Source organism: Hylobates moloch, unplaced genomic scaffold (genome assembly GCF_009828535.3).
Source record: "Hylobates moloch isolate HMO894 unplaced genomic scaffold, HMol_V3 SCAFFOLD_22, whole genome shotgun sequence".
NCBI lineage: Eukaryota > Metazoa > Chordata > Mammalia > Primates > Hylobatidae > Hylobates > Hylobates moloch.
The window spans coordinates 7,901,349-7,916,210 of NW_026652297.1; the positions used below are offsets into that span (position 1 = coordinate 7,901,349).

At 38.4% G+C, this 14,862-nt stretch overlaps 1 protein-coding gene across 8 annotated transcripts in view; it reads right to left on the reverse strand.

Moving 5' to 3' along the window:
• The window catches only part of PLS1 (plastin 1), a 140,880-nt gene that overhangs the window by 42,492 nt on the left and 83,526 nt on the right, over positions 1 to 14,862 (reverse strand). For all 8 annotated transcript variants that reach the window (XR_009211681.1, XM_032143880.2, XM_058433629.1 and 5 more), the window contains 4 exons: positions 12,203 to 12,308; positions 6,924 to 7,087; positions 5,357 to 5,486; positions 89 to 221 (listed from right to left, as the gene is read on the reverse strand). Coding sequence is in view for 7 of the 8 variants with exons in the window: in XM_032143880.2 (XP_031999771.1) it covers positions 89 to 221; positions 5,357 to 5,486; positions 6,924 to 7,087; positions 12,203 to 12,272 (497 nt within the window). In the remaining variant the exon portion in view is untranslated. The remainder of the gene's footprint in view (positions 1 to 88; positions 222 to 5,356; positions 5,487 to 6,923; positions 7,088 to 12,202; positions 12,309 to 14,862) is intronic.

A 14,862-nucleotide genomic window follows, 5' to 3' on the forward strand; every position in this document is an offset into this window, starting at 1 on the left:
CAATGGACAGCTGAATTGTAGTTTTCATGGAATGCTCGTCAATGTAATCAGAAAGAACACAGCTTCCTTAACCAGAAGTTCAACTCACCAAAGAAGGACGCCATCTGCAAGTGACTTGAAAAGACTATCATCATTGGGATTCATGGGTATAAGATGCTTACAGTCAGGGTCATTCTCCAGGGCTTTGTTTATCCAGTTAACAAAAGCCACTTTTTCTTCCTCTGAAAGGAGAAAATCTTGGTAGGCAAATCTCATTTCACAAACTTTATTACACTATAAAAACATACATAGCTATTGCACTACAAAAACATACTTGTTAATTTCTGCTCAAAGATAATAATTGACCATTATTACAAATCTACTAAAACACAAAAGGGTTTAAGAAAAGAAGAAAGGTGGCTGGGTGTGGTGGCTCATGCCTGTAATCCCGGCACTTCCCAAAGCACTCCAAGGCGGGTGGATCACTTGAGGTCAGGAGATCGAGACCAGCCTGAGCAACATGGAGAAACCCCGTCTCTATTGAAAATACAAAAATTAGCCAGGCATAATGGCACATGCCCATAGTCCCAGCTACTTGGGAGGCTGAGGCTTCAGAATCGCTTGAACCGGGAGGTGGAGGTTGCAGTGAGCGGAGATTGTGCCACTGAACTCCAGCCTAAACCACAAAGAGAGACCCTTTCAAAAAAAAAAAGAAGGGGGGAGCACGGTGGCACACACCTGTAATCCCAGCACTTTGGGAGGGCTAGATGGGCAGATCACGAGGTCAAGAGAGCAACACCATCATGGCCAACATGTTAAAACCTCATCTCTACTAAATACACAAAAATAAATTAGCCGGGCGTGGTGGCACGGGCCTGTAATCCCAGCTACTCGGGAGGCTGAGGCAGGAGAATGACGTGAACCCGGGAGGCGGAGCTTGCAGTGAGCCAAGACTGCGCCACTGCACTCCAGCCTGGCGACAGGGCAAGGCTCTGTCTCAAAAACAAACAAAAAAACTGATATATTAGGAGAGATGAAGGTATATATCTTAAATGAGCACAATATATATTTGGTTTGATTCAAAAATATTTCCAAGTATGCATTGCTTCTGAAAGCTAATGAGTCAGAAGCAGACCATCAGAGGTCAAATACGTATATGTAATTAAATAAGGAAAAAAAATACAAGAAACAAATACCATGGCAATAAATCCCATCCTCCCCAAAAGGTTTAGAGAGCTGTGATTTTTAGCTTACAACAGAAATACTGAATTCAGTCAAAAGTTATTCAAATGAATAAAACAGCTCAATTTCAATGGAATTTAACTATTAAAAAATTGACACAGGTTGAGGCAGGAGAATGGCGTGAACCCCGCGGGGGTGGAGCCTGCAGTGAGCCGAAATCGCGCCACTGCACTCCAGCCTGGGCGACAGCGAGACTCCGTCTCCAAAAAAGAAAAAAAAATTGACACAAATTGGCTGGGTGCGGTGGCTCATGCCTGTAATCCCTGCACTTTGGGAGGCTGAGGCGGGCGGATCATCTGAGGTCAGGAGTTTGAGACCAGCCTGGCCAACATGGCAAAACCCCATCTCTACTAAAAAATACAAAAATTAGCCAGGTGTGGTGGCAGGCACCTGTAATCCCAGCTACTCCGGAGGCTGAGGCAGGGAGAATTGCTTGAATCTGGGAGATGGAGGTTGCAGTGAGCCGAGATCACACCACTGCACTCCAGCCTGGGCAACAGAGCAAGACTCTTGTCTCAAAAAAACAAAAAACAAACATAAAATTGACACAAATCTAGATACCAGCACTATCCTTGGCCATCTTCATCCACAACTTCTCAACACATGGCTTCTAGTATGGGTACATTGATCTTAAGTAGAAAATTTTGTTGGGTTATGCAGTGGGGAAAATAGGAAGGAACGTAAAGTAAAAACATTGTACAGCTTTATTATTATTCTGTAGATATAAAAATCATTTAAGATTATAAATCCTTAAAGTAAATAATCCCCATTTCCATCAGAGGGTAGCACATAATGAGTTGGCCTTCTCCATTGTTGCCCCAGTTCCTAGAATTAAGTAATTTTCCCAAGGGAATATTTTGCAGGTACCCCCAAAATTTAATCCACCACACATACATACACACACAAGCCAACAAAAACACAAATATGTACTAATATTTCCTCTTTGTACATATCATAATCTGCCTTAACTTCTTGCCTCCTCATACACACCTCCTTAGAAGGATTTGGAGTCTAGGAATTCAGAGATCACTAAAATACTGTATCTGCCATTGAGGAATTTTTTAGTGTAATTATAAAACAAATATACAAAGAAATGTGATATAAGGGAAATACATACACCACCAGAAATATATATGCAATGTTTGCAGAATTTAGAGAAAGAAGCAATCACTTTTAGTTAGGGTGATCAAGAAAGGCTTTATAGAGGAGGTACTATTTGAAATATAGGTTTTCAGTAGGTGAATATAGGCAAGGAAAGAAAGGATGTTTCAGGTATAGGAACCAGGAATGAGATACCACATCACAACCACTAGGATGGCTGTAATTTTTTAAATGGGCAAAAACAAGTGTTGGTGAGAATGTGAAGAAACTGGAGCCCTCATACATTGCTGGTGGGAATGTAAGATGGTGCAGCCACTTTGGACCTTGAGAGCTTGTTTGGATGTTCTAGCAGGGGAGTGCAGCTACTCGTATACCCTTGCCCAAAGACCAGTCCTCCTCTATTGGGGATGGTCATGCTCTTCAACCGAGCATGGAGCTTCGGGAAGGACTCACATGGAGCAGTGAGGGAGGAAGGGGACACCCGCCTAGCCAGCCAGATCAGCCAAATCAACCCTGGCAATAAATGGAGTGACAGATGTTGCAGCCAGATCGCCCTCACAAGTGCAGCCACTTTGGAAAACAATTTGGCAGTTCTTTAAAAATGTTAAACATAGAGTTAACAAAAATTCGAGCAATTCTACTCCTAAGTATATGCCTACGAGAATTCAAAGTATATGCCCACACAGAAATGCATTCATGAGTGTTCATATAGCATTATTTATAGTAGCCAAAAACTAGAAACAACCCAAATGTCCATCACCTGATGAAAGGATAAACAAAATGTGGTATTGCCCATAGAATGGAATATTCAGCAATGAAAAGGAATGAAGGGGCCAGGTACCATGGCTCACACCTGTAATCCCAAGGCAGGCAGATCGCTCAAACCCTGGAGTTCAAGATCAACCTGGGTGACATAGCAAAACCCCATCTCTACAAAAGATAGAAAAATTAGCTGGGCATGGTGGTGCACATTTGGGAGGCATGGTTGTGCACTTGGGAGGCTGAGGTGGGAGGATACCTTCAACTCTGGAGGTCGAGGCTGCAGTCAGAAAAAAAGGAATGAAGTATGATATATGTGACAACATGGATGAGCCTTGAAAATATTACACCAGTGAAGAAGCCTGTCAAATGAAAGGCCACTACAGTATGATTCCATTTATATGAAACTTCCAGAATAGGCAAATTTATAGAAATAGAAAGTAGTTTAATGGTTGCAGAGCCTTCGGGAAGAAGGAAATGGAGAGTGACTGATATGAGTATAGTGTTTTTCTTTGGTGTAATGAAAGTGTTCTGAAATTAAATAGTGGTGACAATTGCACAACTATGAATATACTAAAAACTACTGAACTGTATACTTTAAAAATGTATTCCATGGTATGTCAATTATATCTCAATAAAGCTGCTATTTTTTATAAAAGCCATTAAATGTTCCAGATCTTTTTCTAGAGAATAGTTATATAGGTGTATTCATAGGTTAAAAGAAATCAAGCCATATACTTAAGAATAGTACACTTCAGCTTGGTGCAGTGGCTCATGCCTCTAATCCCAGCACTTTGGGAAGCCGAGGTGGGTGGATCACGAGGTCAGGAGATCGAGACCATCCTGGCTAACACAGTGAAACCCTGACTCTACTAAAAATACAAAAAAATTAGCTGGGCGTGGTGGCGGGCACCTGTAGTCCCAGCTACTCAGGAGGCTGAGGCAAGAGAATGACGTGAACCCGGGAGGTGGAGCTTGCAGTGAGCCGAGATCGCACCACTGTACTCCGGCCTGGGTGACGCAGCGAGATGCCGTCTCAAAAAAAAAAAAAAAAAAAAGTACACTTCACGCACTTTACTACATGTATGTTATACCTCAGTAAACAAATAAACAAAAATTTATGGTGACAAACATCAGAAAAGAGGTTACCTCTAGGGAAGAATAGTTACTATCAGGGGAATGAGGGAGTCTTCAGCTGATGAAAAGATTCCATGTCTTGTTCTGGTTGGCAGCTACGTGAATGTATACACATGGAAAAATTCATTGAGCCATATACTTAAGATTATAGCACTTTGCTGAATGTGTATTATACCTTAATAATTTTTTTTTGTCTTTAAAAAGAAGCCACTTCAGTAGAATTGACAGGCAGAAACTGGGTTAAGGGGTGAATACCTTTCAAAAAGTGAAGGTAACAGTTATGGACCTTTGCCTTTATGGCTGCTTCCTTAGTGGGAAAAAGTTAGGAAAAACATGTAATAGATGAGAGAAATTTGAGTATATCGCTAGAGGAAAATCCAATTAGGAAGGGACAGAATCAAGAGGATAATTAACAGATTGAGATCTGAAATGAAGAAAGAGGGGAAAAGGTTACAGGTAATTTTGTCAAAAGGCCAAAAACGCATAGTTCTAGTTATGTTCATATAAATAAAAAGAACTTGGCCAAAGATTCTTAGACATCTTAGATAACTTAACATGGGGAAGACACCTCATCTTAAGAGTTAATATGCTTCTGCATTTCCCACTGGGCAATGGTCCAGTGGTTTAATCAGATCAAGCAAATCAGGTGCTATGCTCTCTAGTCACTCAGTTACTAGATAAAAGGTGAATCGGGTATCTCAGATCTCAGAATATGGAAGAGAAAAATCCTTGTACTATAAGCCTCTCCCCCATTCCTAGGTCAGGTCTAAAAGTAAAGTTACCTCATTAGTCAGGATGAAAAGCCATTCAAAAGGCACTTTTAAATACATCTAATGCTGGAGTATAAACAACTTCCACTTTGTTGTTTATAATCTTGTTTCTGTAGACTGAGCCTGATACATAGTAGGAACTCATTGATTTCAATGATTCTAGGATTTTTCATTTTGACATCTGTGAAACTGAGATGTATTTCAAATTCGATGGCATGTTATACTGTGGTCTGCAGTATTTTTTTTCTCCTCAATGGCACATAAAATAATGGTATGAATCACAATGAGTGGCATCTTAGAACTGATTAAATATGTCACTTAATGAATGAATCAGTGACTAAAAGATCAAATTTGGAGAAGTCAGTTACCTGAATAAGAATGCTGTGTGCCCTCACTGGAAATAGTTGAAGTTCCTCCAATAGCAGTAATCCCTTCCCTCTTGTTAATTATTTTTCGGAATGTTTTGCTGATATCTTTGCTTTTTAATTCTTGCATTAGCTGGAATGGAACATATGTAAAATTGAGAACCAGATAATCAATAAAAACCTGACAAGATGAAGGATATTTATTTACACTTCTTTATTTGAAAAGACACCAGATTAAATACTAGTCAGTTGTACTTATTGCTTGTATACACAGATAACTTTCATCATTTTACCAATAACACAAAATAGACAAATACTTGAACCCCAAACAGTGGAATAAATTTTTTATAACTAAGCTTAAATTGAACACACTGAAATTATTCTTCTTGGCTTGCCATAATCTTTTGTACTGAAAACCTAAAAAATAACTAACTACATGCTAAAGATAAAAGAATGCCTTAATGAAGATATTTTCCTGCCTGAACATCTCAAATGCATTCATGATAAAATAAGTCAGCTCTTAGAGGAAATAGCATAGGCTTACAGAAACTCCCTTTCCCAATCACTTTCTCACTGGGCTCACCAGAGATTGGCAAGACTCAATTCAATCAGTTCTGCTTGCAGCAAAGTGATCGGGTTTTTTTTAAATGCAAATCTGATCTTGTCACTTCACATTCTATTCTTCCCACTTCATTGGCTTCCTATTGCTTTTAGGATAAAAACAAAAATTCAACATGGCCCTGTGTGATCTAATTCTGAGTTACTTCTCCAGCTACATTCCTTACCCTTACCATCTCAGCTCCAAACACAAACCTTCTTTCAGTTGCTTGAGAATATTCACCATCTCTAAAGCCACAGGGACTCTACACATGCTGTCATGTCTACCTGCCTCTCACATTATTCATTTTCCCACAACCCACTTTTATCTGTTTAACATCTTTCTTCAGAACACATCACAGTCTTCACACTGTAGGGATATCTTCCCTGAGTCCCTGGGTTATCCAGCCTTGCCTCCAAATTCAATTCCTTCTACCACAAACTCTCACAGGACCTGTACCACTCTGTCATAGCAATTCTCATAGTTATCTTTTATCAATTTGTGCAATGCAGTCTTCCCCTACACATATAAACTCCATGAAGGCAGGAATCACATTTCTTTTTACTCATCACATTACTCACAGTGCCTAGCAAAATTTCTAGGAAGAGAAGAGCTAAAAATACCTGCTTAATCAATAAAGAATGCAAAGTCAGACAATTTATATTTCACAAATATTTTTTCAATTATATTAATGGTCAATAAGCACTGAACTCACCTAGTTATTCTAGGGAATGAATTACTATTATCTAAACCTGATTTCCATTCCAACAATTTGAGAATAATTTTTTTCCTTTGCTTTATGAATTAGTTGTGGAAATTATTTCGATAATAATAGTTATTATCATCATCATCATTTTAAAGCAGTCCTTTCTCTGGTCTCTGAAGCTGGATTTAACCAAAGCTAGTGATGACATTACTACAATTCTGCTTTAAGCAAGATTATCAGTAGCCCGAAAGGATTAGATTACTTACTGACACAAACTCTTCAAAACTGATTTTGCCATCTTTGTTGCTGTCAGCAACTGACAGAATTTTCTCCACAATCTCGCGCACCTTGTAGCCAGGCAGAGGAAGGCTTGCTTCCTTAAACAGGTCTTGAAGTTCATAGTCACTGACATACCCACTATTGTCAATATCTGTAATGATATATCATCAAATATATTTTGTAATCTTTGTTGAAGATGTACACTAAGAAGGCCTTTTGGGAGGATTCATAGACGTGCAGACAGAGCCTTCCACATTTGTTTCACAGGTGGCAGTAACCTTTTTTCCTGTACCTGAACTGTACAGAATACACTATATGCTTTATTTTAAAAACTCATATTTAAGCCAGGCTTGGTAGTTACAGCTATTTGGGAGGCTAAGGTGAGGGGATCGCCTGAGCCCAGGAGTTTGAGGCTGTAGTGAGCTATGATCGCAACACTGCCCTTCAACTTAGGCAACAGAGTGAGACCCCATCTCTTAAAAAACGAAAACAAAAACAAAAACAAAACAAAACCCTTGTATATATTTAAATGGAGTTTATCCCCATAGATTTAGGGCCACCATATATATTTTAAGGGTACTGTTGCTCTGATAGAAAACCCAGTTTCAGCACATGACTAAGCATCAAAGAAATAAGCATGGGGGGGCCAGACGCAGTGGCTCACACCTATGATCCCAGCACTTTGGGAGGCCGAGGTGGGCAGATCACCTGAGGTCAGGAGTTTGAGATCAGCCTGGCCAACATGGCGAAACCCTGTCTCTACTAAAAATACAAAAATTAGCTGGGCATAGTGACGGGTACCTGTATCAAAGCTACTCGGGAGGCTGAGTAAGAGAATCACTTGAACCTAGGAGGCAGAAATTGCAGTGAGCCGAGAGTGCGCCACTGTACTCCACCCTGGGCAACAAAGCGAGATTCTATCTCAAAAAAAAAAAAAAAAAAAAAAAAAAGGGAATAAGCACGGGGAAGTCACAGATAGCTAAAAAGGAGCACCCATTCAGACTTTAACTTCTTGAGAGAATTTAGAAAATAAATCTGCTGACCCCATATTCCATATAAAATACATGCGCTGTGTAAAATACACATAAGGCATTTGTGTTCTACATTTCATTTGGTGGCAGTTCTGTTTCATCTGTCAATAATTCATTGCTTCTTCATTATGTATTCATGATACCATTACGTATGCTGAATCATGCTTGATGTCATTTGAGATTAGGTGTTCAAGAAATTCATACCCATATTTGGAGTTTGGGAAACAGGTTTCCAGGTGTTTTCATGTCATGGCGTCATTGAGAGATGCCCTTCCCTAGGTTTTCCCTAGAGGCGGGTATCACTTCTTGACTCAGAACAAAGGCAACACAAAACACTTCTGCCCAGAGTTGACAGCAGAGCTTTGCACTGTTCTGTTGCCTGGATTCACCTTGTATAGGCTCTCTTTGCTCATCTGGTAATAGCTGCTTTGTTTCCTATATTTCTTGTTCTTCTTAATAAAATAGCTGCTATGCTAACTGAATTAATGGTTAGGATAGAAACTTTTCTTTGGAACTCTCATATGAAAGTTTTAGAATTAATACTGTTCAGAATGATAGAATATTTCTAGACTGGAACCACCAATAACCAAAATATTGGTATAATTGCAAAATTCAGCTAGGAAGCTAAGTTGCTTGATATTGCAATAATATTGCTTTCTTTGAATTTAGAGAAAAATCTCATTACATGACCAGTTCAGAACTGTTTCCCATAATTCTGAAATATACACATAGATTAGGCTGGCTTATTTCTAAACCAGCATAATAGTAGGAAATATTTTAAAATAAACAAGCCTGAGGAAGTTATTTGCTTAATAACTATCATGTTAAACTAACAAGATTAGTTAAGAGTTAGGATTCTGAAGACAGATATGGGGGCTTAAGCTCCCAGGCTCCATCCCTAGGCCCTCTGTGGTTTTGGTGTGACATGACAAGAACTAATAGAAACCATCTAATGAACATATATGCTTAGCCAAGCGACTTGTTAAGAACTTGACTTATCTCATGAAATTGTTTTTTTCTTTTTTTCTTTGAGACGGAGTCTCGTGCTGTCGCCAGGCTGGAGTGCAGTGAAGCGATAAGAACTTGACTTACCTCATGAAATTCTTTCTTTTTTTTCTTTGAATCAGAGTCTCGCTCTGTCACCAGGCTGGTGTGCAGTGGTGTGATCTCAGCTGACTACAACCTCTGCCTCCCAGGTTCAAGCAATTCTCCTGCCTCAGCCTCCCGAGTAGCTAGGACTACAGGTGCGCACCACCACGCCCAGCTAACTTTTGTATTTTTAGTAGAGATGAGGTTTTACCATGTTGGCCAGGACGGTCTCAATCTCTTGACCTTGTGATCCGCCCGCCTCGGCCTCCCAAAGGGCTGGGATTACAGGCGTGAGCCACCACACCCGGCCATCTCATGAAATTCTTAAAACAACTGTGAGGTGGTTACTAATGTCATTCCCATTTTAAAGGTGGGGAAATAAAGGCTTAGGTTAAATAACCCTAAAGATCACAGTTTGAAAAGGAAACAGGACTTTCTTACAACTCGACAACAACAACAAAACAACTTGATTCAAAAATAGGCAAAGGGCTTGAAATGACATTTCTCCAGAGAAGATATACAATTGGCCAATAAGCACATCAGATGCTAAACATCACTAGTCATAAGGAAAATGCAAATAAAATGAGATACTACTTCACACCTAGGAGAATGCTTATTATCCAAAAGAACAGAAAACAAGTGTTGGTGAGGATGTGAAGAAAATGGAACCCTGGTACACCACTGGTGGGAATGTAAAATGGTGCCTCCACTATGGAAAACAGTATGGTAGTTTCTCAAAAAATTACATATGGAATTACCATATGATGTAGCAATTCCGCTACTATGTTTTCATTCAAAATAATTGAAAGCAGGGACTTGAACAGGTATTTGTAGATCCATGTTCATAGCATTATTCACAATAGCCAAAAGGTGGAAGCAACTCAAATGGCCATCAGTGGATGAATGGATAAGCAAAATGTGGCATATACATACAATAAAATATTATTCAACCTTAAAAAGGGAGGAAATTCTGACACATGCTACAACATAGATGAAGCTGTTGATGAGGACACTGTGCTAAGTGAAATAAGCCAGTTACAAGAAGACAAATATTATGTGATTCCACTCATGTGAGGTACCTAGGGTAGTCACATTCATATAGAAGTAGGATGACGGTTACCTGGGGCTGGGGGAGCAGGCAGTGGGAGTTATTGTTTAATGGATATGGAGTTTCAGTTTGGGAAAGGGATGGTGGTGATGAATGTAGAACAACATGAATGTACTAAATGCTAATGAACTATACACTTAAAAATGGTTAAAATGGTAAATTCTGTTATGTATATTTTACCACAATTTCAAAAAGAAACAATACAGAGAAATATTTCAACTTCCCTCTTCTCCCCAGTGGCCCCAAAATACTCCATCTAATAACATTGGATGGCCGTGTTCCTCTGTCCCTGAGAAAAGTGTGCTACAAATTAGCAGAGAGGTTTCTGAGTTCACAAAGTAGCAGTTTATCTTGTAAATAAAGTCAGCAAGTACATATTCTGCTAGTGTTACTGCTTTGCTCAAACAAAACAAATTATCTTGCTCTCAAAATTGTTCCATCAAGGACCTGCTTCTGGGTCGGGGTTTTGTACTTAGCAGAGCAGCTCCCTCACTACGATCTATTGAAGGTCAGCCCTCAACACAAGGTTTTGTTTAAAAAAAAAAAATTGTTCCATCAGTGAATTGTTTATTCAATATATCATTAAATAAATATTGCAAGATTATATTAATATGTTCATGAGTCAAAGATTAAAGTTGTTGTGCTAAACAAAGCAAATATATTACTAATTCATATATTTTACCAAGACCTGGGTAGAACTTTTATTCAAGCTACAAAACTGCATCTATAAAATAACAGAAATATCAAACTATGAGATACATTTTTATTACTTCCTCTATTTCAATGCTCAAAATGAGCAGAACATTTCAACAATTGCCCAGTTTTTGTCTTGAAAAGATTCTGGACACTACATACAATTCTCTATAAAATGTACGATTGTTTTCTGAAAATCAGACCATATTCATACAATGCTCTAATGACAAATATGCCATTCCCAGGGAGAAATGGAAGAGCCCAGAGATTTGTAGAATTTACTTTACTTTATTTCACAATAATGATTTGTAAAACATGAGCTTCCTGAGTTTTACAGTTTTTTTTTTTTTTGGAGTGCTTTATTTTTTAAACATATCATTTTTCTTTGTATTGGTCAATAAAACTCATGTTGCATGATATTTCACTCACATTAATTTTAGTCATTATTAGGTTTGTGAGAAATCTAAGCACGAGACCAGCGGTGATCATTTTCTCCTCCCTGATCTACCATATGACTGTTTTTCATGGAGGGCTCTATTACACCAGAAAAGGAGCTTGATGAGTAAGGGGCAAACATAGTGGTGTCATTGTCCCAATGTCTATTCACTGTGCTCACCTTTCACTGGGTTCACCTTTCACTTGCATACATTTGCAAACTAAAGCAAAAAAAAAAAAAAAAGGTATTTATATTCTCCTTGTTTACCATGGGTTTCCTAAGAGCAAACTGCAGAAGAATTGAGATCCAACAGAGTATGAGGAAAATTTTTTGGAAGAAAAATACGAAACTGTCAAAATGATAATGTCATAAAGACAAAACACTAAATGGCTATAAAAAGTGAAAGAAGAAAAATAAGGCATATGGCCTTTAAAAACAATAGTAAGACTTTCTAAATTATGCATGTGGGAGAAGGAAAATAAGACATATGGCATTTAAAAACTATACTGAGATTTTAAAAATATTCTGCATGAAGTCAGAAAGTGTTATTGTTAGTGCAAAGATGTGAAGGCCAGAGTTCAGTTTATACACAAGGAAGTATTTTTATATTTTTTTCTCTGTAATAAGGATACCATGTTAAGTGTATCCAGTTACATAGTCATTCATTAACCTGGATTATTTTCTGCAAAGAAATGATCAAAGAATTCAAAGTCCAATTCACCTAGAAATTCAAGCCAGTCTTAGCTAATCTTTCAGAAAGAAAGAATCCAGTGAAACCTAGATAGAAAAAAAAGGAATAAATCTGGAGGTAATTGGGTGGTGGTAGATGAAATAAAAGGTATTTTTCCATTCCTGAAGTCTGACATCAAGCAGACCAGTAATATCATATTTACTTTTTCTCAAGCATACCTATTTTATTAAATGCCTCTTGTAGTTCTTCAAGCTCCTCCCGAGAAATGGTAGTAGTACTGTTTTCCATCTTTGGACAGAAAAGACTATCTTCAGGTCTTTATATCTAGAAAAAGCAATATTATAAAAAGAATATGAAGCCTTTGGAAACATTTAACTAGGCAATATAAGGTACAGAGGAAGTACATTCTCTAGGAGGAATATCTATGAGATCTGGCTGACAAAGAACAAATATGAGTAGGTCCCCTGGTAACAATCTCTCAGCATAGGCCAGCCAAACTATAACTGAGACTCAGTAAGGGGAAGAAACACCTATTTTTCTCACCTTGTGCTTTTACACAGATATTTCTCAATAGCCTAATGAATTAATAATTTCTATTTGCATTTTACCCCACAATTTCAAGAAAATAAGCATTGCATTCAAGTTTGAGAAAAGTATAGCATTTGTAAATATACAGCATAAGGTCAGAAAGTAAAATTTTTTAAGACACGAATAATGTCCACAAAAAAGGTAAATTCAGCATCTGCTTATCTTATAATGGGATTTGTAGTTTTAACATTCAGCTTTACAATATCCAACCACTGCCACATTCTTTCCCCTACCCCATGTGAAGTCTCTGAGGATCTGTGGGGCTCTTCTTTTTTATGGCATGATCGTGGCTCACTGCAGTCCCGAACTCCTAGGCTTAAGTGATCCTCCCACCTCAGCCTCCTGAATAGGTGGGACTACAGGCATGTACCACTGCACCCAGCTAATTTTTTAAGCTTTTGTAGAGACAGGATCTCACTATGTTGTCCAGGCTGGTCTTGAACTCCTAACCTCAAGCAGTCCTCCTGTCTTGGCCTTCGAAAGTTGGGGGCAGGGGGCTTTTGTATTCTGAGTAGGTAAGACAAACTAAAAAGGAAAAAATTATGTAAAACTGGGCTATAGAAAAAGTCACAAGGTGGTGTGTGTTCACTGCAGAAAATAATTGATAATGAACGTCCCAAACAGAAAATTAACCTTACTTATAATCCTTCTATCCAGAAATATCGACAAATATAATTTCGTTGTCTTTATCCTTCTGACCTACTTTCTTTTTTTATTTTTTTTGCGACAGAGTCTCACTTCTTCACCCAGGCTGGAGTGCAATGGCACGATCTCAGCTCACTGCAACCTCCGCCTCCCAGGTTCAAGCAATTCTCCTGCCTCAGCCACTCCAGTAGCTGGGATTACAGTCATGTGCCACTATGCCCAGCTAATTTTTGTATTTTTAGGAGAGACGTGGTTTCACCATGTTGGCCAGACTGGTCTCGAACTCCTGACCTCAAGTGATCTACCCACCTCGGCCTCCCAAAGTGCTGGGATTACAGGCGTTGAGCCACTGCGCCCAGCCCCCTTCTTACTTTCAAAACACATGTGTACCTTTTTGGGGGTGAGAACAATGTGACCATACAATATTATAACCTTTTTGTTGGTACTAACACACTGTCACTACCTTTTCATGTTGTTCATCAACATAATACTTAATGGCTACATATTACTATATAATAACTTATTTGGTAAATCCCCTCTTTCAGAGTATTTGCACTAATTTTTCATTACAAATAATGCTTCAATGAACATCCTTGCAGATAAATCTTTGTTCTTCTCCATGTTTATTCTGTGTGATAAGTGTCTGAAAGTAGAATTACTTACATTTTTAAGACTTCTGATATCTAGCAATGCAACTCTTAGTTATTTTTATTATACTTTAAGTTCTGGGATACGTGTGCAGAGAACATGCAGGTTTGTTACATAAGTATACATGTGCCATGGTGGTTTGCTGCACTCATCAACTCGTCATCTACATTAGGTATTTCTCCTAATGCTATCCCTCCCCTAGCCCCCACCCCCCAACAGACCCCGGTGTGTGATGTTCCCCTCCTTGTGTCCATGTGTTCTCATTGTTCAACTCTCACTTATGAGTGAGAATATACAGTGTTTGTTTTTCCATTCTTGTGTTAGTTTGCTGAGAATGATGGTTTCCAGCTTCATCCATGTCCCTGCAAAGGACATGAACTCATCCTTTTTTATGGCTGCATAGTATTCCATGGTGTATATGTGCCACATTTTCTTTACCCAGTCTATCATTAATGGGCATTTGGGCTGGTTCCAAGTCTTTGCTATTGTGAACAGTGCCGCAATAAACATACATGTGCATGTGTCTTTATAGTAGAATGATTTATAATCCTTTGAGTATATACCCAGTAATAGGATTGCTGGGTCAAATAGTATTTCTGGTTCTAGATCCTTGAGGAATCACCACACTGTCTTCCACAATGGTTGAACTAATTTACACTCCCACCAACAGTGTAAGAGTGTTCCTATTTTTTTTAAGTGAAAGCAAGTTTATTAAGAAAGTAAAGGAATAAAAGAATGGCTACTCCATAGACAGAGTAGCCACAACTCTTATTTTTAAAATGACTTAGTGGCTTTTCTATTCAGTGTAAAGCTAACGATGAATACAAATTATATTGTATTTCTCATAAACACTTAGTTCTATCAGATAGTTAATATGTGCCTCAGAAAATAAGTGAAAACAAGTGCTTTATAAAACAATAGGAATTGAAGCTAAGTGGAAAATCCTCTTTTTTATACACTATTATAAACTTGTATTTATATAGAAAGTTCAATATCA